Source organism: Phlebotomus argentipes, unplaced genomic scaffold (assembly GCF_947086385.1).
Source record: "Phlebotomus argentipes unplaced genomic scaffold, Phlebotomus argentipes genome assembly contig_17, whole genome shotgun sequence".
Lineage (NCBI taxonomy): Eukaryota > Metazoa > Arthropoda > Insecta > Diptera > Psychodidae > Phlebotomus > Phlebotomus argentipes.
In genome coordinates, this window is record NW_026776166.1 from 284596 (window position 1) to 311182 (window position 26587).

The 26587-nt window shown below is 39.0% G+C and overlaps 1 protein-coding gene across 1 annotated transcript in view; it reads left to right on the forward strand.

Annotated features, from left to right (window-relative positions):
* Positions 1–641: 641 nt before the first annotated feature.
* Positions 642–26587, forward strand: part of LOC132256768 (dendritic arbor reduction protein 1) — a 42162-nt gene continuing 16216 nt past the window's right edge. The window contains exon 1 of the mRNA XM_059753315.1: positions 642–1534. Coding sequence (XP_059609298.1) covers positions 1481–1534 — 54 coding nt within the window. The 5' untranslated portion in view covers positions 642–1480. The remainder of the gene's footprint in view (positions 1535–26587) is intronic.

Sequence of the window (26587 nt, forward strand, 5' to 3'; positions counted from 1 at the left end):
TCATCTGGCCACCTTGTCTCGAGCTCTTGGAGTCCGCGCGAGTGGCGAGAGATGATCAGAAAGCGATTAGCCGGATCGGGTGCGCGGTGCCCGATGAATTCTGTGGCGCAGACCTGGGCCTGGGTCAGGTGTGAAGCGGAGCGGAGTGTCTTGGTGTGAGTCCAGTCCACCCCCTGCGAAGCGGCGAGAGCGAGACAGCTGGCCACTTCCTCGTGGCCGCACAGAGGCCGTCTCTGTTCCAGAGATGGAGGTTCGCCACACAGCTATGTCGCAATCGCCGTCACTCAGGTGTACCTCTCGTGCGCACACCAGCACAGCCATCCGCGGTCGCACTTCATTGATTCGGGCGGAATAATCAGTCAGTCAGTCTCGCCAGGTCGATTGGAGTGGAAGCACAAGACACACTGTCCTGTTGAGATCTCTGGTTGCTCTCGTGGTTCGTTCAGAAGCTCAATATCGCAAGCGACGCGATCGATCTCTGTGTGATAGGAGAGCACATTGCGATCTCCTGGTTCTTCGGAAGACTCTGTGCCGCAGCTCAAAGAGGTCATCAAGTCAGTCATGAACAATCATCGCAGACGTGTCGCTCTACTACTTTCCTCGTGACCGGCAAGCGTCTTTGATCAGCAATTTTGTGACATTGTTCCTGCATTGCGCGCATGCAGTAAACTATACACTCTCTGCCGTCCCAACTTTGCCAATTGACGAGCGTTATCATCGAGGCGAGTGTCGCGCGGGGGAGGAGAAAATTCCCTTGTGGCGCGAGCAAAGTGAAATATGTTAATTGGTGTCCAATTAGTGAGATACTCTACTGATCAATGATCGCGATAAACGGGAATAATTGAGAAATATAGTGCATTTTCCAACTATCGGAGGTGCGAGAAAAACTCTCAAGTCTTAAGAACATTGTCGCACATCCGCGCTGAGCGTAATATTCCAAGAGACGAAATTGTGTCATGTGCAACTGTGGAGACATTGAAAGAAAGCTAGAGCGAGAGACATATCGCAAATTACAATTACAAATTCCACATTTTTTCCGCAATCATGAATGATTGTGATAAATGAAGCGTAGAAGTGCAACTGGTCGAACTGATATCTCTTTGGCTTGCAAGATAAGATTTTTCGTGGTGTCTGAAAACATTTTTCTCTCCACTCATTCTTATTCCTGCTTCGCCATCTAGCAAATACACTTTTTTTTCCTCCTCCTATGCTTGTGGCGTATCTCTAAGTCCACCTACGTGATCGTGTTGTCTAAAGAGTTTCGCAGAATATCACTTGACATACAAAGCAAATTAATACCATATAAAGGCTAGCCAGTGTGTACAATCGTAATTCGTACTTAGCAGTGATTTCTCGGTGTCTGAGTGAATGAATTTCCTTCTACACATCTGATTGCCTTATCAATCGTCGGTGATCGTGGTCGTCCAGATGTGGATGATCAAGTGATTCCACCTTGCCAACCAGCACCCGCGCACTCTATATGGATACAGTAGGCGATCAAATTGTGCCGTCGTCAAATTTGTGGGTAATGCAGGTGAGTTCTTGTGTACACATAAACAAACACTACAGATAAATACCATTGATTAAATAAAGTGGAGTCGAGAGAAAGAGGGTCTAATATGGAAGAGAGATGCCCATGAGAGTCCCAGCGGAGAAATGGCGATGAAAATGAATGAAAATTGTGGACAAACATGAAAGTGTGAAGCTTCACATTTTGTGCTCATACCCAAAGTCAAATCAATTAATCTCTGTTTGAATAATGATCGACAAATTCAAGATCTCCATATTAATATGGCGTATATGCGCCCAGGAAGTGCACAATGCGATGGAGTGAGATGCATCCATTGCAGGTTCCGTGTCGTGTGTCTGGGATTTACCTTTGAGACTTTCTAAGCAAACACCATAAGAAGGAACTCACAAATGTCTATTGATAAAACACATTTTAATATTAGTTTCGCCACTTTTTTCGTCTCCTCAGCGCGCACTTCTCTCAGTCGCACATTGACAAATATTACCTTTGCGCCATCGCCTCAAGATATTCACATTCTCAGCGTCTTCGAAGTCTTTCGGTTGCAATTGCGATTGATGTGAAATCACGCATGGGAAATCGAGTGATCAGGCGCAAGATTGAATTTGTTCTGAATTTTTTCCCTGATTGAAACACACACACAGCAAATTAATGATCACTCTTCTTGCTGGAACGTGATAATTTGTGGGCATTAGAAGTGTGCTCTATGAGCACATGTGTATTTTCACCTTCTCCGCGCTCTTTCATTTTCCATCATCATATTTAGCAGCCGGCGCCTTTGAGGTTTCCCTCTTATCTTTGGCTATAATCAGCGTCATCGCAATAAGACATACATAAGATAGTGTATCGGATTATTTACTGAGAATATGTGTGTATTTTTCCCTTTTCTGTGGATTTTATGTCATTCTGGCCGAAAAAATATCGTTGCGAAACTCCACAAATTTGTCATTAATCTCTATCAAATATTGAGAATGCAGTGTGACACACACACACACTTTGCCCATTTCGCGCCGCTTCTACGAAAAAGTAACACCGCGCGAAAGAGAGTGACTTTTTGTCCCAACGCGCAAGATTGACGATGGATACAATCATCACGCAACATTTTCACGAAATTGCAGATTGTAGATCATGAAAGTCGCCGGAATGGGCAAGAAAGTGGCGTCCTATCGCAAGCAATCTCGCCATGCTGGTGTGAAGATTTGTGGGAGAGGTGTTTAAGACATCGCAGAGCAGAGCTTGGCTTTCCTGGAATTAGTGCGGAGAGAGAGAAAAATGTCGAAAATTTCCCAAGCACTGGCGGAGCAATTCAAATAATGAGTGATCCTCAATAAAAATTCATAAGAGAAGTGCCTGATTCATGCGAGTTGACAGAGAGCATTAATGATGTGTTTTCTCTTTTATCAATGTCATTTCGGATTTCCCTCTTCGGCGCGGTGATAAACGAGCCAAACAGTTCAAATAGACACACTCACTTTTGGTAGATTAGAACTTCTTTTCTCAAGAACTTCCCAATAAACATTTCCGTGAAGTGCGACTTTGGGGCCAATAGTGTGGCCGGTTTGTCACGAGAGTCGATGGACGAGAGGGTGTTATTTTGGGTGAAAATGAATACATCTCTAAATTGTGGCAAAGAAATATGCAGCGAATATAAAGTGCCATAAAGTTATATTCATAAATTCCGAAGCACTTAAGCCAAAGATTCCTCTCATCGAATTATTCACACCACATAATAATAATAAATGCAGTTTACGTGTATTTCTCAATTTTGTACATGCCAAGAAGGTATCGATTCAAATGTGATGTGACGGAAAGGATTTTTAATGTTACGCATATCTTTTACCTCATTCTCTCCTCGATCATTGCTTACATGTTTCGTCACCTCTTTTTTTTCTCACCTGCACTTGGAATATATAGAAAGAAGAAATACGACAGTGATTCGACTTAATTGCAAGAATAAAATTTGGTATAAGACATTTCACAGAGAATATGCAAATGGAGAGATGAGTATTGAATTTTATATTAAACAAAATTAATTTATTTCACCAAGCATTTTCAACATCCCATAAAAGATGCACAATTTCCACTTTAACGATATACTTTTATTTATATCTCTTCCACATTTATGAGGAAAGTATGCCTTTTTTCGTCAATATCTTAATATTCAAATTTTGTACCAAAATGTATAAACCATAATTGGAAATGTCTTGATATTGTTTGAATGGACTTAAAGCTTACTGAAAGTGAGCCTGACCTTTCTGAAAATTGCACCTCAAGTCGAAATTATCTTTATCCTCTTTGCTTTTTTTTCACAGTTTCGTCTTACTCGATTGCCATGAGCGCAAATCTGCGCTATCAAAGTAGTTTTTGGGAATAAATCTGCAATTTCCTTAGTATTTCACATCATAATAGCTATTTTTAGAATCCCACAAGTTTCATGCCTTCACAATAAACTTTACTGGCATTGCTTTCTCGTATGATATTTCTTTATATACGCTTGCAAGCTTTAAAGGCCACTTAAAGAGGTAAAATTACTTAACTTTAGTATTCATTTTAAAAGTTATCAGCACATTTCGCCTGACAGCGAATTCACCCTTCTTCGCGGCAGGGTTTAAACCTCTTGTGGATTTTATGGTGTTTTCTGCTCAATGAATTAAGAGAGATTCAGCGATTTACGTTTGAAAACATGGCAAAACATCGCGCGCCATGCCAAAAAACCAACCGAAGCACACGACACAGAAAAGTGCTCTCGAAGGCCTCCGCAAGTGATTAACGAATTAATTGACTTTATGGATATTCTTAATTAATCGCTGGACCTCCGACAGCGTGATTATGACAGACGAGAGGATTTCCAATTCGTTTCTTCACGAATAGCGTCCGCAGAGGAGGAGAAAAAGAAAATATATTGGTTATTTTATTATTACCTTTCCACATTCTCAGCATCATTTACTCACCACTTTAGCGCAGATCAAGCTGTATGGAAATGAAGAGGGAAGGAGATCGAAAAGTGCGAGAAATTTTAAAATAATTAACGCAATAAAATTTTTACTGCAGAGTCTGTGGGTGTCCAAAAAAGTTGTCTCACATATGTGAAGTCTGTTTTTTTTTATTTATGAAATATCACATTGAATGCACAAAAAAAGAACTTTATATTGTTCATATTTGTCACATCAAATTAATTTATCGGCATAAAATTTTCATATTTTTCTCCTCCACTTGTGCCAAAAATATCCTCCTTTATTTTGCCTTCTCGACAGGGAAAGCTTGAAAAGCATGAAATGTGTTTGATTACGTAAGTTTTGTGAGGTAAAAATGACATCAATTTTTAATAAAAGAATTCCTCTGCTTTTGTCTCAAAGTCACCTCTTAATAAAATTGCACGCGGTGAATTTCTCATGCTTTTTCAGCATAAATAAATTAAAATTGCACAGATGAGTAACTTCGTATGAGCGATCTGATGAAGTCATAATTTCTTAGGGCTTCAGAGCAGCCGACGATGAAGATAATTGGGTTTTCTATACTTTTAGCACCTTTTGTGAGTTGATTCTTAAAAATACGAGGGAAATATCCTCAATTTTGAGTCCATTATTGGCTTTTCCCCTTCTATTCTACATCAATTATGTAAAGGGGCTTTTCGGAATAGTCGATCAGTCTACTTTTTCTGTTACATGTCGCACTCCCTCAATAAAGTGTGAATCCGTTTGTAAATTATTATATTTCACGGTTCGAAGATCTTCCTGTTGCTTTTTTAATACATCATTTCCCCCTCGAGCAGCAGCATAAAAGATTTTATGATCACTTCGTCTATAATTTCAAATTGATTTTATATACACATATTTAGCGTGAATGCGTGTAGAATATAAATTGTGTATTGGAAAATATTTGAGCTTAAAATCTCTTATATGATCAAATGATTGTCAATTTTTATAGTTTCATGCCTCTTTCTCTTCTCTCTTAGTTTTCAGTGATTTGTGTCGCTTCTTAGGAGCTTCGGGTTTCATGCTTTGATAGTGTAATATGAAAGAAACACATTTGAAGTGTGATTAATTACTTCTGGGCACTTAGAACAACTCAATGTATCAACTTTGTGTATTTTAATAAATTAATCGACTGACCACGAAAATATCAATATTCATTCTGCATATTTCATTTTCTTGCATATTTCTACGCACTGTTTCGCTGGGCTTGAGATCTATAATGTAATGAATACCACACAGATTATCTTCTTTTTCGGACGGAAATATGGGCAAAAGCATATAACTTTCTGTTTGGCCATATAAAAATGGAGAGATAATATTGATGAGCACCCATCAAACTGTTACAGTGCGTTTTCGAAACAGCACACAAAATGTTTAGTTCCTATTTTAATTGTCATGTCGTCAATATACTCATGTTCAGAAACCATTCCCATCCGCCTCGTCATTTGGCGAAAATAAATTTCACAATAGCGTAAAACTTGTGCAATTGTTGATTTGAGAAAATGAAATACGAAGGAAGACATGGTTGATGTTCAGCTGAGGAAAGGAGGATTGTGAATAAAAGTATGTAGTTGGGAAAAAGAGCAAGAAGATTAAAAGCTTAATGTTCGGGGGGGAGACTTTAAAAGAGCGCCAGAGCGAGAGATGCTGGGCTGAACGTGAGAGAGACAATGCATTTAAGAAAGCAATCTACTGCAATTGCAATCACCACCCACCCACAGATCCTCATAAACCATAGTATTTGATGCTTTGCAACAAGACGACTGAATTGGCTACATTAATTAAATATTATTGCCAACATCCGACAACTACTCCATTAAGATACTTTCACGGTTCACATCCACACACTCTGGCTAACGCCAAATGCGATATGACTCGTTAGGAATAAGGGCACGAGTGGCTTTAGATAATTCTTATGAAATTTGAGCTTTTGCGAATGAATTTATTGCACTCGCGTAACTCTGATTATGCGCCAAAGCAAATACATGGACGTGAAGACTTCTCATCAACTTTTACGTTAACTTTTGCAGTTGAGAAGTGGGTTTGAGATGCAACTTTTGGCCACTTTGAGCATCAATTGAATGGTCTTCGCGGAGTAATTGAATTCGCGTGGGCGGCAAAATTGAGGTCCAATCTCAAATTACACTTTTACAAACAATTAAAAGGTGATTATCAAAAAACAAGTCAGCCTGATAATTGTTTATGCAATAAAAAACAACGCGGAGATTGCCTCTCAATTGATCTCATGTCTATCTGCGATAACGATTTGTAAGGATATTACTTGAAGTGTTTATGGAAAATCCCCTTGAGGAAGTGATAAATAAATTTCTTTAATGCCAATTTCTCCAATTCCAATTTTCTCACCGCTCGAGTGGGACTTCTCAGCATTTAAGCGCGCGCGCGCGCGCGAAGGAATATTGGGTGAATGCAAAATGATGCGTGTTTCGTTCAAAATACTGCTCAAGATGAAAAATCTCTTCAATTTGACTGCCACGCAAAACTTACATCAATTTACAAAGACTTTCCTTGTTCTCCTTTATTGAAATTAATTCATTTAAACGCTTGAATATATTGAATTTTTTACGCTCACTTTATTGTTTAACACAATCATTCCGCATAATTTCACTATCGATCATCTCACCATGCATTAAATGAATGATTTATGCGGAACACTTTGGCTTGTCTTTTCTGCAAAATGCAAAGGAGATTTCGCAAAATATTGCACAGTAACGGGCATCAATGAAACACGTGTTATTCGTCGCTTCGAAAAGTTTGTCACACTTGGCGCGAAGGTATGAAATGATCTTCTATATGTTTTGGAGCGAAGGAAAAATTCATTCACGACACCATGACTTTCACGATGAACTTCAATACCATTGAAAGTCGCAATTGTATGAAAATCTCCTCTGTGAATTATTTTGCTATAGAAAATTGGCCGCGCTGCTGACTCTTCGTGTGGTGTCTTATTGTAGAAAAATATTGCGAAAGAGCCCCTTTTTGCGCTAAATGTTTGTTTATGTCCACGATAAATATAGGATACATTAAGTGTATGAAACAAATTCGCCCTCGAGATATTTCACCGCGACTTGGCGATGGTATCATTTTCTTGGCGACTCCACATAAGCCCAGACTTTGGTGCACACCAAAAGAGAATTTCATTCCCATGATCTCGCGCTGCCACAAAAGTTCAAATTTTATATAATACAAATATATACACAAATATCGTTCTTTTTCTATTCCCCCGATACAAAAGGTCTCCTTGCCCAACGCAATCTCTGGCGTTTTCGCTTCTCTTGCGCACTCTTCTGGGTGAATTTTTTCGCCTCAGGTGATTTTCTTTGGGACTTTTCACATATATACAAATTTATCAGCAACAATAGCAGTGACAAAGTCCCCATGAGATCGACAGTGAGCGAAATTGAGAGTGAATTGAATTTATATGTACACTTTTCCTCCTCTCCTTTGATGTCTCCAGCAGAGAGCAAATCAAGGTGTGATCGTACATATTTTTACGTAATCGCGCTAAAAAAGTGTTTTATTGTATAAAATTTGTCTATTCAGTGAAGGCATTTGTCATTGGGTAATTTGTAATTTTTACTCAATTAAAATTGATTAACTTGAATAATAACAAAAAGGCAGACCAGAGTCACACGGGCGCAGAGAAGAGTGTAGATAAAAATCGTGAAAATTATGCTCAACGGAAGTACGTTTTCTGTCTAAAGTCTAAATGGTATTTTCATGCTCAATGAACATCAAAACGTATCACCCTCAATTATAGAATGGCAATATAATTTTCCATTGTTATAAATGCGTAAACGTATAATAAATTTATTGCTTTTGGAACTATACATGGCGAGAATCGATCATTCCTTCCCTCTCACAAATTTCTACATTATATTATTTCTTTTCCGCGCTGGTTTCCCCTGTGTTGTTTGTGCTGTTGCATCGTGGGAAAAGGGAGAATTCATTGGGGTTCTCCGGAGTGACACTTGTTACGTCTTCAGCGCCGTGGAAGTGCAATCCAGAGTCACTCCAAATATGCCAATGTGCGATCGCGCTTGTGCACCTTCGGAAATGAACAGAGGAATTGAGGGTTTAACCCATCGGCGACGAGAAGAAACTCTGCGAGAGGATCGAAAGAGTCTTCGTTTCTTCATAGTAAATTTATTGGTCGAATTTTTGGCCAAGAAATTGTCTATTTTTACAGAATCTGAGATAATTGTTTGAAAAATGTGTTCATTCTTCCGCTCAATCGTCCTGGAAGGGTTAAAACACCTCATTCACGTTCTCCACATCATAAAGGTGATGATCACTAGACTCTGCAGTCATCATCGTCGTTACTTTATTACTAATTGTGTTAGCCACCGCGGGCAACATTATGATCTAAACCGCGTGCGCCTCAATTGATCGGCTCTCCAAGACACGCTCTCGGTCACTCTCTGCGTCGGAATATAATGCGCTGAATGTCTCAGCAGATGAATAATTTTGCCGTGATCTCTCAGTGATATTTTCCACCACTGTCCATCGATCGTCATCGTGAGATTGTACATTATTAGACAGGATCCCCGTGTCGATGAGGCAGAAACTACATGAGGAAAAATTGATGGAATCTCGGCATCATTTTAACACAATATTTCAATATTAAATAATTGAATTAGAGATTCTCGCCCCTTGTAAACACCGAGAAAATTATTTATGCCCGCGATGGTGAAGAAAAAAAAAGCTCAACGCGCAATATAATCTATCGTGAAGATCTTCGATTCTGCTTCTTTCACTCTTTCCCTGTTGGATGATTAAGCATTAAAATTTCAATTAAATTAGTTTATACGGTAACACAAAGTCATTCAGTTGTGATTCAGGGAAGAGGGCAACTGGAGGAGGCAAAAAAAGCACCGATCCAGCGAATATCATGGCGTGTAACAATTGCGAGAAGAGTTTATTAAATTGAAGGTGGAAAAAGAGACTACGGCAAAATGATCAGCGCGCGCAATGATGAAATATCAGCAGTCTACAAAAGTCATTGATGTTTGGACTGGTGAAGGAGAGAGAAAAAAGAAGGCTTTAATATCAATTGTCGATCACGCGATTGTGGAACGAAAAGGGGGAAAATGTCAAAAATTGAGAAATTTTTCAGCCCAGCAACGGATAATTAAGAAAAATATCAATTCAACAAATCAAACTCTGACTCATACAATTTAATATTCCTTCATTTATGGCTGTTTTGATTCGTTATATTTCATGTACCATTGCATTTCCACATAACAATTCCACCTCAAGTCAGAGAAAATGTCGCTGTTTGTCTTCTTTGGGCAATTTAGCTCGTGTATGTATCATTGTGTAATTGTGCGCGATTCCGGATGAATGAAGCACATCCACTGTAGCTCGCTTGATCACAGCAGGACAATTGGTCATTTTTTAGGCTTTCACTGACAATATTCCTCAATTCTGCCCCCTATTCTTCCTCTTCACTTAACCTCTTCATTTTTCATAACAATTTTTTGTCGCGCCGAAGCGAGGCTGAAGGGAACTTTGTGGGGTGCCGCGAAGCATGGCTACTGAGGCCTGAAAATGAATCATTCTAATTAGGAAGCAACGCCAGGAAAAACCTCCACACAAATTGCTCAGTTGGAGCATTTCATTCCTTAAAAGTGCAGCATAATGAAAGCACAATAATTGCGAGTTTTGCATGCACAATTAGAGACCTTGCAAGCGTAATCAGCATAATGATGCATGTTTTGTAGGTATTTGAGGCACTTTTGGAGATACCGCGCGTCAAATGATATAATTTCCAAGCATTTCTCAACTCAATATCGCGCACACAAGCATTTTCGGATATTTGAACGTGAAGAAAAATAAATAAAATTTCCTTATTTGTCAAATAACAAGCGATAAAACGTGACTTTATTTATTTTTAGCAACATTCACAAATATATAAATCAATAAGGAGAGAAACAATGCTCATATTTCCTTCGTAGAACACAGTCACAAGTCCAAATGCGACTTTTTCCCCTTCTGGGGATTTCTTGAAATGACGCCCGGCAGAATTGCCGGAAGTTCATATATATTTTTTCGCTTTATTTGTGCAAATGACACCATTTTCTCCTCAAAAGACTCTGCGGTGTGGAAAGAGAGCTTTCTCTCTGTGGCTTCCTGTCGCCATTGCGATGTGCAAAAGTGAGGCTCTTATGATGGATTCTGAAGCGACAACATGCGGAGAATTCTTTTGTCCCCTCATTAGTATAGACATTGTGAATCTCTCGCGCGGGGAAACTTTAATCATAGAATCGATTTGATGGCACAACATAACAATGAAAAGCCATTTCCATTGTCGCTCATGCGCGCAATTCACTCGACCACTCATTCGTGGCAAATTTCATCCAGCCATTTTTTATTTTCCCCGCGAGAACCAATCGAAAAGAACGCCACAGTTTGCTTCCCCCCTTCTGTGATCCAAAACTATTAACATAATTTATTCCCCCATTTTTTCCTTCTTCTCCCTCATTTCCCACATGGCGCAGTGGAAAAGCGAATTGCCATCTTCATTGGCTCAAATTGTTGTTCATGCCTGAAAAATTGTATAATCGCAGAAAAGCATCATGGAGCCATCACGCTCTGATAGGAAAACATTATGGGGATAGAAGTGTTCCCCATCGTGTTCAATACAAAATTCATGTTTGTACCGAAAACTTGACCGGAAATTAAATGAAACGTTTCTTTTATTTTTCTCCCTCTGTGCGCGGCTGTAAAGCCAAGACAAAGCCCAGACGTGAATCATTGTCTTTAGTGATTTATGAACTGGGATATTGATTAGAGAATTTCCCGAATGGTCAAAATAAGCGCCTTTGTGTCCACTCGTGCGCATTTTCCACTCGCAAGAGCGAATCCCATTTACATATCGCCGGGCAAAAGTGGTCAATACCACGAAGAAGCTCCTTAATTAATTGCGGCAAATGCGATATTCGGAGAATGTTGAAATAGATGGGGTCGTGAAGTATGAAAAACGACTATAAATCATGGAAGAAGGTTAGTTCCACCCCCGTGTTAGTCATGATGGGGAAAGTAAGAGGTGGAAAATGCCATATTGAACCGATTTTCCACCTGGCTCTCAATCACGCACTTCTGCGATGTTCTTGCACGTGGAAATGCGGGTTAATTTCCATCTTATTCCGGGAATGAGGCCGTCAAAGTCATCTATTAAGGGGTTAAAGACTAACATGAGACCATCTGGTCGGCTTTCAGCCCACGATAGACTCGTCCTTCCGCGACACGGACAGTCTGTCTCTCAAGCCATCGTCATCACGACAGTTAATTTACCCACTTTTTCTCCTCGTCATTTTTTTTCTCTCCAAGCCACATTTTTCACGACTGCGGAGTCGAGCAAATGACCATCAAATTTTGACTAATGGTGTGTTTATGATGAAAATCGAATCCAGGCACGCAATCGAGTCAACCTTTTCACGAGAGAGTGAGAGAGATATTCTGGACACGTGAGAGGGTGGGATGAAGTGGAGGAGGAAATATCTAATGTAGTATTTTTAATAAATGTTAAAATGATAATGAGTAAGGTCAGCGGCTCACGGAGATGAAGAGCGTCGGAGATGCGGCATGAAATGTGGATGGAGAGCAAATAACTTTCGGGTGAAAGAGATTCTTCTTATAGTGAGAAAAGCTCCCGCAGCCGAAACCTCCTCCTCCGTACGGACCAAGCAATTTGTCTAACATTTACTTTTTTTCGTGTTATATGATTAATGATTTTCGATTAAAATGGCAGCCTCAACTTATTTGTGTTACCAATCTTTTATTTCTCTCCTCTCTTTTGGGGATTTCGAAAGGTTCCTCCTAATTCCACTGCTTTCAAAGCACTTATTTCACTCCACACACATGCTAAATGGTACGAAACGTTTTATCATTTATTAATTACTTTCAATGACAATAGGGAGTCAAATATACTGATCGCCTTTCCGCCATGACTGTATTGAGTTGCTGAGGAAGAGTTTCTCTTGCGCAAATTTCACGTGCATATTCTTTGACTCACTTTGTCAAGTACAAATTTCAGCGGAAAATTATCTCACGCGGGAAGGAAGTGACTGTAAGTAAACAGTGTTAAAACACTGCAAACACGATGAATAATTGGTCGATTCAGAGTGTATTTTTCCTCACGTGCATGTAAATTGATGAGTCAAGGTGTACACGTGCTTCAAGGGTCATCCCCATGTAAGTGTGATTTTGTTTTAACAAAATTAAATTCATGTTCAGCGGGGCAAAAGGTGTCACGCGCACCGCAATCATCATATTAACTCACAATTTTGAGGGTCACTTGCTCAAGAGGGTTGCAAGTCAGAGAGTCTTCACGTCTTTCATTCCCTCTTCTTTTTCTCTCTTCATGCGTGTGATTTCAGGCCCTCCTTCGAGGGTCCCAAACACTGGCTGCGCTAAGAAGTGTCAATAGACAGCCAAAGGATCCTTTTGTATCCACACAATCCGATTCTCACCACACATGAAGACGCCGCAGTCATTCCAACACGCGCCTCTTGTTATCGAATTACTGCAAGTCATATAATTTTCAAACCCCTTTTACAGCACCACACATTAACATCGGTGGTCCTCTTTTGTACACGGCTTTCCGTGTCATTTTCCAATTCATTATCCTCACCCGCAATGTATACTTTTTTCCGCTCCTCACAACATTCTCCGTGCGCCCCGTCTCGCTCTCGCACACACACGCGAGAGCAGCACAGAGAGATCGATGTGTGGGGAGAGAGGCGAGAAGAGAAAACATTTCGTGGTCATAAGTGGATGAGAGGAGTCATTTTAATAAGGAATGGAAGAAAAAAAACATCGCGCTCGAAAGCCACCCTCATTGACTTTCACCTATAATTTCTTATTTATGGTAGCCACTATTCACGAGGGCTCTTTTACCATTTCAAAGAGAGGTACATAAATAGTCGAGGGGCATTGTTGGCGAGAAAGAGATTATCACTCCTAATGGACATTCCATTTACATTATTTTGCCGTAATATCTCATAGTGGTGTCTTCTGTAATTGTACATTCGCTATCAGCAATATGCTTCTATCATGTTTAGATGCTTTTATTAGGAATTCGTGGAAATCTCCCATATTTCCACTGAATTTTTCATTACGAAGAAGCATTTTGTAGGTCATTTGCTATGTGTACTCTCACCATTCTCGCTATATATAGATTGCGATCAGTTATTTCGCTCTACACAGCACAGAAAATTCGATACAATTCCTTGCTGATGTTCTTATCTCTTAGACATAGAGAAAGCCATAGAATTCTGCGCCAAAATATGCATATAAAGAATTATATTGAGCAAATCTCCAATGAATTGTATTCATCACACAAACAAAATACACACCGAAATTCCTGAGAGGCTAAGAAGCATTCTAAATCAATGCCATCTTATAAACTCTTGATCGTCACAATTGCGTGTTTTGACAGTCGATTAGATGGTTTAAATTCATCTGAAATTAGCATAAGACGCCATGAAGAATTCTATTCTATTTTCTCTCTTTCGCTTCTCATCATTCTAATATCCAGGCTTAAGGCGCACGGCCGTCTTGCCTTTGCTCAAGTCAAACGTTTTGACATCACCGATCAAATTTTGTCATGATTGCAATTGCAATGTATTTTAATAGCCAGGACTGTTTGTTCGCATGTAAATTTACTGTCATTATATGGCACATTGTATTTCTTGTGCCGCATATTATTGCAACGCGAATGAATTGCACAAAGGCAAACTATGCAAAATTGCCCGCTGTTTTCGGAATTAGACGGCGATAGTGAAGATTATGGCGGTGAAAGGTCAAAATGGTAGTAATTGCTGAGTCAATTCCAAATACACCTGCAATTTTGCGCCATTCATTCTGGAAAATTGCAATGTTCTAACTCTCTATTTTTCGTGCTTTTTTCTGACTTCGTCCAAGAAAATACAATTGGAGCTCATCATTTTCCAATTTGCCGTCAAGCACCTTCATGAGTTGAGTGTATTTCTTGTATTTTTGTTTGCCATCCACGAATCTTCACTAAAATATTCCCATTGTCGCGAGGAGTTGATGGAAAAAAAGAATGTTTGACGAAGAGTGTGCGAGAAAAATGTGAAATATTTATGCAAATTGCAATATTGTATGAATATCTGTTGATTTTTATGATTACTTGTAATTTTCCGAGAGTAACTTTGAAAACACAATTGGTGCTAAAATGTGTAATTTCAAAATGCCCACATAATCTTCTGTCCTGTGTGCGTGAAAATTGTTCACAGCCAAATAGAGTAACGCCGTGGCAAAAGCTCCAAGACGGAAAATAGAGTTGTGAGTAGAGCTGAAAGATGATAGACTTGAGCCTAATCAAAACATGCTTCTCGTGTTGCCCAATAATGGGTTCACATCATCTGAGGGATTAGCTATGGAAAATAATCGATTTCTATTTCTGTTTTATTACTTTAATTTGTAAATGAGATGTCACAATAGTAATTGACTTGAGAATATATCGACTTGACGCATATCTGTGCAATTTTGCGTGTACGTGAAATCTTAATTCGTAAGCATGCTTGGCAATAAATGCAATTAACTACGCAAATTTGAATAAAATATTCGCACAAGACAGTTTCACCCTATTGTGAGTGAAACATTGAAAAATTACCTCCAATCCACTTAAGTCACCATATAAAGATTGCCGGAGAATGCATTCCTTCTTCCTCCGATCGTCTTAGAGAATTGTGTTGCATAAAAGCCACAATTTCATAGGTTTATCGTGCATGCCGTCTTGCATTACTCAAAGTGATCTGCCGTGTCAATCGAGCGTCATTCACTCACTTTGCTCTGAGTGGTGCATTTGATGTTCCACAGCATTGCAACACCAGACGATTGAGTATTTATTGAGCTTATTTGTGGGCGAAGAAAGGTAGTCAATAATTTACGTGTCTATGCGAATAAATTACCGATCTAACTTACTTGTAATGCGCAATAATAATTTAAATGCAAAATAATATACAATCTGATTCACACAATTCAGCTCCAAACACACGCTGTGAATGTTCACTTGCTTGTCCAAATACACCCAGCAAGTTGTCCTTTTTCGCTAATAGCCGGGAAAAAGTGCGACAAGGCGCTTTAATTGAGGAGGAACAGGAGAATGTTTAAAGTGCCACGAGCAGCAGGATTGTTTGTCAATTTGCCTGGAAGCTAAGAGTTTCAGTTGGTGTTTGAATGCCACAAGAGGCACGAATTGTCAATTATTTCGCTTAAACTTGAACTACGGCTGAGAGAGTGACTAAAAGCCCAGTAATTAGTAGGTGGTAGCCGACAATCTGCCTCGGAATTAAGAGGGTAGAAAGAGCTGCAGTTGCTAATCACTGAGCTTCGCACTTGACTATTAAAGCGATTAAAATACACTTGATTGCATGGATTTGCGCAATGCCTCGGGAAGACACTGAGTCAATTAGTAAAATCTAGTCACTTGCAATCTCCTCTTCCCGTCAGAAATCCTTGATCTTCAGATTGGCGATCTTAAGTGATTCGCCTTCTCGCTGAATTCGATTATCATGCTCCATATTTAAATTTGAGCCTCGAAACCGGCACAATAAACGGTCAGGAGAAGCAAAAGATGCGTGGGCGTCTTTTGCATTGAATTTGATGTGTGAAGCAACATGATTTTATGCAATTTGAAAGAGTGAGACCATCTCGCGAGCATCAATATTCCTCTTTGTGTCGTGCTTTTTTTTCTCGTTAGCTGATTTTCTGAGTGGAGGGCGAAAAGAACGAAGAGAGTCAACAATTCATGTACAAGAAGACGATGATGAGACACAAAAATTCAAGCCATTGTTTGTGAAAGTCGCACTGTCAAATTATCATCTTCAATTTCTCAACGTTCATTTTATATACCACAGTGTTTATATACACACTCCTTATGTGAGAACACTGGAGAAAAATGCGTGGGTTGAACTTCTTTTCGCATATTCAATTTTTCAGGCTTTCCATGTCTTCGCTGGTAATGAGAGGGCATCCTTAGAGATTTGTTGTGTGTTTTTGCAAGCAAAACTCAAGTTGTACGAGAAAACTTGAAAGCAACACGGCAGCCAAGTCTAAACGAGGAAATCAATTGACACTGTTAAAGCGAAATGAATCGCTGGCATAGGAAGGTATAGAATGATACACAGAATGAACAACACAAGAGCCAATGATTAATGAAGCTTTATCGTGATTGGAAATTTTCTTTCGGTACTCCCGAGCGAAACTGTCTCACGTCAAATACATGAAGACGAAATCACGAGAGATAGTGATCACATTTGACTGATTATGAGCAATTAAAATAGATGGAACAAACTATAAATTACGAAATTTAAAAGGAAAACATAACACACACAGAATCTAATTTATTCCACACACTGTCCAAGTTTTAATTCTTTTCCTTATAATCCCATTACTTTTCCATGTGCCACGGCTACAATGTTATTCACACAAAGAAAAAAAAACACCAGATAGAAGAAGGTTATTTTGGCAGATCTTGAGAGATATTCAGCAAATGGGCGGGGCATTCGAGTGGGCGGAGCTTCTAATATTCTTCCTTTTCGCATACTCAAGCTATGCTGTGCAATTTTCTGATTAGCACTGTTGCCTTTAGCTCCCTGGCACCTTCTCACTGCAAACAGAGCAATGTGTGATCACAGAGAATAACTAATACACGGAACTGGGTAATTAAATTTGCATATAAAACTTATTGAACTACAATAATTATCTCTATTTCTGTCTTTCTCGAGACATTTTTTGCCTCAATACAATCTGGTAAAAGTCGTATAATTTAATGTATTGGACTTACTTAATTTTCTAACGTGAGCAAAGGCTATTTATTATCTCTTCTCTTCCTAATGCTCACTCGAGAGGTGGAGATATTGCTCCTAAAGACTTTTGTGAGATTGAACAAGTGGATAACGCGTGATCACGTCTTCGGTTTATTTTGGCAAGTGGAAAACTCTACAATTCAGATAGAATTTCTCATGCGATTAATAAATTAAATTTCACGATAAATGACACCTCATCAATAGATTTATCAGCGAAATTGAGTGTGTCTTTCCCCATCCGAACTGTGTGGTCCAACCAGTCAAAGTTGATGGAAATAGGACTTTAGCATTAACATATTATGACGCTCAATAAATTACGGAGAAAAAGACTTTTTTATTCCACGAGTGGAGACTTAATCTACCACTTCTCTACGTCTTGTACAGAAATTCTACAAAATATACTCACACGAAGTGTGATTATTAGCTAAATTTATGGTCACATTTCAGTCAACAAAACACGTGACACAAATTTTCAAATTCATCCATTAAATACCTCTACGAAGAGTCAATAAAATGTCCAGAATGGAAACAGGAAAAGTGGTGAAAATGGGAATAATCGGTGGTAAATTAATGCATCTAGATTACATTGAGAAATTCATTCGGTATGAAAATGCACATTTGGCGTAATTAATTGGGCAGTTGTTGATCGATTCGAGCGATAATCGGCGCAAATGCCAAGAATGGGAGTTTCAATGGTTTCAATAATAATTTGATCTCTATCATCAGTCATTTCTCTATAGAGATTTGCAAGGTTACTCAAATGCGGAGCACTAAATTTTCCATTTTTCAACACCGCAACTCAAATTGATTGCAGACAGGCGCTGGCAGTGTTATTTCAGGCACGATAAAAGCATGCACATCCCTCTTTACCTGTCCATTTCGTCTTACATTATTTTGATGGAAATATTACATTTTATATGTTTGTCGAACTAAAACATGTTTGTATTATTAATTTTGTGCGCATAGCCATTACCATAAAACACCACGTGAAAGAGCAAATAAATAACTATATAGACCAACGTGCTATGTATGCTTTTCTCACCATCTACCGCACATACACGCAGAACGAATCCCTCATGACATGTCCCCCTGCCAGGCCGTGCGACTTCAGCTCCTCAATCATCGCGAGCAGACTCGCGAGCATTATAGACAATTGAGAAATGATTATATGAAATTCAATAGAACACTTTTTCCATATCTGGCCGACATTCGAGTGCCATTTTAATCAAATTAATTCAGCCATTGCAAAACTATATAGGCACATTTTCCAGGTGCTGACGATGGAGAGAAAAAAAGTCAGTTGCCAATGTCCAATATCTTGATTCATTTAGTGAAATATCATTTAAAGTGTTTTTGTGGGAGATTTCAATTACAGTGGAATACTTGTGTCGACGCCGTTTCAAACATTGATCAATAAATGATACTGTTTTGATTCGCTTTCCTAACCGGTTTCCCGCTGTACTTTCGATTTCTTTACCTTCTCTCAACTGTGATAAGTAGTAAAATTGTCAATCAAAAACACTCTGCGACTGGTAATAGATGTCTTTTAGCTGTTGACGCAGTTTTAATAAGTTTAAATTTGACAAGATATTACATGTTCATTACTTTGTCAATATAGAAAAGACATTTGTAAGTGAAATATATGCAACTGGCTGAGATGGGAAGAGATTTCTGCACCTGATAGAGCTGCAAATATCTTTGTGATAAATGTCAGAATTGACCCACAGTGGTCAGACTACGCACTAAATTGCACACACACATTTTCTTCACTTCGTAAAGTCAACTTGGCGGATTGAGTCGCTGTGCAAGATGACAATATGTACAGCTCAATGGACGGTGTAAAAAGAGGCAAAAATGCTGAGGAAGAACCGTTTACTTTATGTGTCTCTCTTGAAGTGTTAAACAACAAACTTTCATGTGAGCTGAATATACAAAAAAGGTTTCATGTAGAGTTTTAGTTTTATTGACGAGATACACGCCAATTGAATTTTTAATTTTCTGTAATTTGCCTTAATTGCAAGGTTTGATGGAAGCTCTATTTGTGCCTCATTTGTTTTCCCTTCCTTCTCTTTTTTTTTATTAAATTAGACTGTGCGGCACTGAGAACTTGCCGAGTTATTGTTGGTCAACTGTAGGAGTTTTCAATGGATCTTGACAAATTGTTTTGACACATTTTCCAACTTCTTACCTGGATGGCGTCTCAGCACAAAAGCCGCCAGAGTGAAAGAAGGCATAAAGTGCAAGTGTTGCGGCAGTAAATGACAAGATGATATTGTGATAAATAGTTTTTTGTACACGATCACTTACTCGGATTTCTTTTCAACTGCAATTTTAATTACATTCTCTGCTCGTCGAGGAAGAATCTCAGCTCCGACTGAGCTTGATCGCGTGGTTATTGTTTTGTTGAGTTTATTTTATTTTGTTTTTTTTTACTTCTTTTACCGCCAGCAAACATTCCACAGTTCTCTTTTTTATTGGTATAAAAGTGCCACGGAGAATTTGAAAACCAAAACCAATATTCCATTTCAACTCTCGAAATTCTCGTATAAATTCAATCCTCCTCTCGCTCTCTCAAAGCCAAAATGCGTGTGTTCATTTCGTCAAACAACCCATTCTTGTTTAGGATCAAGTGTGAGGGAGACAAGTTTAATTAAGATAAATATCTCAAAGAGCTGTAAAGTTTTGGATGGAAAAGGACTTGAGAAGGACGCACAAAAACACTTCACAATTCACATGCACCGATTTTATCCGAATTTTTGTACCGATTTATTTATTTAATTTGATAAGGAGTTTCACACAACGCCAATAGACGGGCTTCACATGGTGTGTGAGTCTCCAAAAAAACGAGGAGTTTGTGTGTCTGGTTGAGGAGAAAAATCAGAGATTTAAATCCCCATAACCGACAACACTCACAAATTGTCTCAATGTCTTGTTTTCTACCTTCGGTTTTATTTTATTAATTCCTCCTCTCGCTGGCTTCGTATCTATATGGAATATCGTCGGGAAAAAATTTACGATTTGTTTCCTTATAAAGTCAATTAGAGCCAAAGAGTGAAGACCTAACACCTTCATTGCCAGATAACACACTAAATTTATTGTTTTCAACATTTTCATTAAAGTGTATGTTGTATTGTTTGAGCTTCTCTCTGCCTTTTTTTCACCTCTTCTCTGGTTTGTCACATTGAAAAATCGTGTTATTGTATTCTTTCGTACGTAAAGTTTTGGTATGAATTTACAATTTACAGTGAATTTGTAGTCCTGAATGGGCAAAAGGTCGAATGGTGGTATAGATAAAAGCACCTTTCATGACGCTCGTCTCGTTTTATGCCAGAAAATTCATTAGCTAATTGCATTTGGTCAGTAGTGTATGTGGGTGAATATTCTTTATTCTCTACCCCACATTTCTCCGCGTGAACCTTCAATGGTGGTCCGCGTTTGTTGTGCTGACGGTGAAGCATTACCAGGGAAGAACAGGAAAATAAGAATTATTGCCACCATCAAATTGTTAGAGTCACGAAATCCGCCATTCTTCTAATATCAACAACCACGTGCTTCGATGGCGCGCTAAAGTGCGTATGGATAAGCCTTTTGGAAGATGTGCGCGTGACTGAAATTTTAGGGCTCCGCGGGGACAAGCACTATTGATTCACTTAAGCGCCGATCGCGCAATTATTCAGTCGCTCTCTAAAGTTCAGACGGAAAGCAAAACAAAGGTGTTGCTCTTACAATACTCCTTGCAATCTTACATTATGTCTATATTATGGCGATGTTGCGGTGAAAAGTACACCAACTGGTTCTCCCGAAGCGCTCGCGAAACACCCATATAGAAAGGCCCCAGTGATAGCTTATTAGGTTGCAATTGTCATGACTTTGGCTCACTCACTGGGCACTTCTTCCCGCCATGTGCAGAATGTGTCATTCCCCTTCCCGCAGCGCAAGAACTTAATAGATTTCTCAATAGTGTCTCAGACAGAGAGACAGGTTGAGGTGGAAAAAAAGTGCGAAGAAAATGATGGAATTCGTGGCATTTCGCACTGTTCATCGCATTAACAGCGGATTGGCAGTACATAAGTGATCATCGATCAGCAGTTGATCTTTTATATAATGCATTTTATTGTTCTGCTGATTCCATCACTTCTCAATGCAATCCCAATACATTCTATACGTGCAATTTATTCAGTCTTCAACCAATTAAGCACCACTAATTGCGAGCATTACTTAAATACTTTTGCGCAATTTTGAGACAAAATATCGCAATTAGATACAAGGAATGGACTGATCATGGGATATTGTGACTCGGCAAATGTGATCGAGGAAAATATTATGCTTGGAATACAATGAAATGGTAATTAAAGTTTCACATACAATCCAATATCATCGCTCAACTTCACATGTTCACTCGCGTATTTCCTCATCGGGCAGCCCGAAAAATGTATAAATTGATGCCTTCACTAAATCACGCGCCTAATATCACATTTAATATTTGCCAATATCAAAGGGAAATTTTCGCAATTGCGCCAAAACGACTATATATTCTCGCATGAGTCAGTATAATTCAATCTCACTGGCAGAGTATAAATTGAATTAGTGTTGAGAGAAACGACGTGAACGCTATATGGGAATTTTGAACTTAATCACCACACAATTCAATAAAAATAAATGTTTAGAGAGACAGAGAACTTGCGTCTTTAGAGCTAACAATTTGGCACCTCGCAGTGTTGTTTTAAATAAATACGGCGCGATGAGGAGAGAACCAGCAGTCAGTGACTTTCCAATTACATCCAAAGTTAACCAAAAGTCTGCCCACAATGCTGAAGAAGAAATCGCTATCTATCGCATAATGTTTTATGTGCGCAGTGCATTTGGCGCGCTTTCGTGAATTGGTCACGATTTTGATATTTTACTCTAAATTCTCCTCATATTACATCATTTTGGGGAGTACATTAGAGCCACAACAGTATGACTTGATTACCTTTATTAGTGGCGAAGAAGGGAATGATGGAAAATAATGCACAAATGAGGATTTTGCGCGGCAATTTAAAGTGACATTTCTTTCCCATTTTTCCACCACCACCACCACCTTTTCCATCTCCGCCGAAGGACGACTTTGTCAGGACTTGAATTGTTCAGCGAAGAGGTCACTTGGACGCGGCGTGTTTGTTTTTCAGCAGATCTCGTCTCTCACGCGTTGAATCTCTTACATTTCTTACACTCTGCGATGATCATTGTGGGGAAAAGCATTGAAATTCACAACAAAGATCACCATGATCACCCAAAGAGTCTATTAAGTAATGTTGTGCCCACCGCAATGTTCCAATTTATTCTCTCGCGTGCAGAATTCCATCGACATTATTGTGCACTGTTGGCGGTGAGACAGCGCAGAGGACTAAAGGGTAATCAAATTCAATTTCATTTTTCATAATGTGAAAATACATCGCGTCGTGTGATCGGAATTGCCGATGAAGATCATCGCGAGAGGTTAGAAAAGTCTCTGTGTTACCATGAGTTGGGAAATTTTCCAATGAACACAAATGCATGGCAACATGAGGCCAATCTTGCCAGGTTAGCGAGAAATTGTAGGCGAACAGAAGTCCAGCGCGCATTGCGCAATGGATCAGAAGACAAGGGAGAGATATTGCGGGTGGAAATGTTGTACACATGTTGCTGCTTGAAGTCCTTTCGATTGTTGAAACATTGTAAGATTGTCAGAGATTTTTCCTGCATTTCGTGTTCAGTTTCTGAAGTAGTCTTGCGCATGTGAAAATCATTTGATAAAAGAAGCACTATCGACAATTTGCTCACTGATTATGAAAATAATCATGTATGGAAGAAGAACGCTAATTTTGCACTTAAAAGTCAAACAATTCTCACACGCTGACCAATGTTTGTGAAAGATATTTACACTTTTCACTGAGTTGCTGCAGTACAAAAAATAATTCGACAATTTACCAACGTGCGCACGAGGTGATAAAGGAAAATTGACAAATAACTTTACATGTAAGTGGATTTTTTCGAGCGAGAGGAAGAGAAAAAAAGAGCAAAAATGGAAATATCAGCAATGAGTCAGTCTTCATTTTTATCAATCTGCAAACAAAGTACACTTCCATATGCAAGAGCAAACTCAATGAGCTGTAATGTGACGAGTAAATAGGCAAAAAGACGTATATTTTGTCGCCAATGTCCTTTAAGTTGATGGCACGAGAAATTTGAGTGATATTTTTGCGCGCAGCGACAATGAGATTAGAGAAAATCACCTTGCAATAGACATTTTTCCTTATCTAAAGGCAAATAGCGCTTGGCGTGGAAAAAGTTAACGATTCGATGCATTTATCACTCTTCAAACAACCACTAATTTGTACAAAACTCGTCCACTATGGCACATTAATTTCTGATAAACATTTACTCATTGATAACGTGCAGGCGAATATCTTCTAAATTCGTAAGAAAAATACAGTAATATTAGTTCCTCAGCGCGGTGCGACGAGGCAAAATCTCCAAATCTAATTTTAGCACGCAAAAGCTCAGATAAGGAAATAACAAACCACGCTCTGAATGTGTCATGAGATAAAATTCATTTTGGGTGAATTATTGCAGATGAACGAATCATTCAACGCCCGATAACGACTTCTGTCCGGCTCTCGTGCTATGAAATTGCAAATTTCTCGTGGGGCAAAATATTATCTCATCTGCATAGCCGAGATCAATGGGAGCGAAAGGTAGTTTGGATGGTGCTTGAGAATCTCTTTTGGGCGATAACCCGGGAGGAGTTTATCTGAAATGTGGTGGTTTAAATACAACATCGCCACATTCTGGCATATCGCAGTCTAATTTGATAGCGCAGAATGTCTGAATATTCATTGGCGCTGATCCAAAATGTCCATTCTGTGGCGCTAAGTGACTTGAGTTTCGACAGTTTTTTCCCCATCAAACCATCATTCCGGCCGATTAGCCAAGAACAAATTCCAACTATGGCCAGAAACAATGTTGTCATGAGGATCATAATTTGCCAGCAAGTGAAGGAGAAGCACGGCGACTCGCGCGTCGTCGGAAGGCATCAAAGAATGCGCGACAGATAAATTCAATTGGAATAAATAAAAGGCGAAGCATATAAAATTAATGGTGGTTGTAAGTTAAAATTTGTCTCTTAAGTACAATTGAAGATTAATTGTCTCGCAATTTTCTTTTTATGTACACCATCTCGTCCAATGACGCGCGAGTGCTGAAGTGATTATTTTAATGGCAATTTAGCCTATACAATGTGTTGAGTATTATTTGCATACAATTGCAATTTGCCAAGGATAATATGTGTGTCAACAATAAGATGAAGTGTCAGAAAGAAATGGAAACTCTTGATTGTGGGGAAGGATATGAAAATATTGCTCTAAATGCTGGGCTTTACTTAACTCCGCAGCGATCATTCATACCACTATTTGCCGCGCAGAGAAAACATTGCCAATGGTTGAGCATTGAGAAAATAAAAATGAGAAACACATTTTGAGTGATTTATTAAGTTAGATGAAATAATAAATTTTCTCTCAGCAGTTTTATATGTAGAAATTCTCGCTCTTGATGGGGTTACGTCATATCGAAGAACTACTTAAAAACTGCTGCGTTATTAATGACACTCCATTTGTCTCACTGATTTCATGCAATCACCAGGGATTTTTTTCCACCGTGAGCGCACAAAATTTATGTATTTTCCTTCGAGCTTCTTCATCATCATAATGGAGAAATATTTATTTCACTCACTTAGACAAAAGACCACATAATTCTCAAGCTCCAATGCTATTTTGACCAAAATTCAAGAGCTGTCCTGACATTTTGACTAATACCAGTTTAAGTCTGTTCACATGCTACCGGAAACTAAAGCAATAATCCATCTTGCTGGAGTAATCATCTTATGATTTGTGAGAACTTTAGAGTCATTTATTAGCCTCATGAGACACAGTTGAAGCCCAGTGGAGATCGGGGGGAAAAAATAGGCACGCACCAGAGATGTTTTTAATATGCGGGAAATTAATTGACTACCATTCTTTTCGTCTATGAAATGATACTTCTCTCGTTGGCCATCGAATGAAAAATCGTGATTGTGCCACATTATTCGAATAACACTGTTGAATTTGTGAAATGCCTTTCATCTTCTTACCTCTCCTCCGTGAATTGATTGTGCGGAGAAGAAGTTTAGCACTCGGTGAGAACTGATTTCAGCTCAATAAACGATGCGATTGTGGGAGGAGAAGAGAGACAGTGGCTATTTATTCCATCTCCTTTTTATGTAATGATTAAACATCATTAAGAATTCTATTATTTGCCAAAGCCAATAATTGTGCAAGTTGATAATGTAAATAGTAGATTTTTCTCTTTGCTGTTGTGAACAAATAAATTTCCATTTGAACAAACATCACCTTATGCTGAATAAATTTGATCGTGTCAATAATGATGGAGCGCGCACTGCAATCGGCCACCACGGTCCGTTTATTTGGCTGCGGAGAAGATGTCTCTATAGAGTGTCACATTCAGGAATTTGCCATGATCCTCACGGCGAGCTTTGCCCAGGTTGTTCGCCTCTCTTTGGGCGATACGAAATGGTCAGCATTTGATGGCTCATCCACGATTTCGAGCCACACACGAATCACAATGAAAAGTGTGAAATCTCCGGCTGAGGTTCACACAGCATCCCAATGTCTTGGATGTCCGGCGAGGCTCAAAATTAATGACTGGTAGTCTCAATATTGTGCGCTTTGTTGTAGACAGATGTGACCTATTGTTGTCTCATTCTGAGGCTCTTTCATGTATTTGGACAGCGAGAAATTTTTTCCCAATCTCCGTAAAGAGGCCTCCTCATCATCGCAATACTATAAACATTAAATAAATGATGTCCACGAAGACACGAACGCTCACTTCTATCAATAATTTTCTCTTCTTCCCGCGCGGCCGCACATATTAAATATGATAGATACAAACTGTGCTAGGAAAGAAGCTTTTAGTCACATTTCTTTGTGGGGTCTCTCGACTGCTTCACATGGTACACAATTTCTTTTATTTCTCTCTTCCACACACAAAAAACGCGCGCATTAAAATAAATGACTGATTTGGTGTGGTAATGAAAGAGTGGAAAATGTCTTTTACGCTGACATTTAACACTGACAATTTGTGAAATAATTAATTGTCGACGAATTTATTATTAATTATTCAAACTCACAGAATCTCTCTTCCCTCCGCTTTCA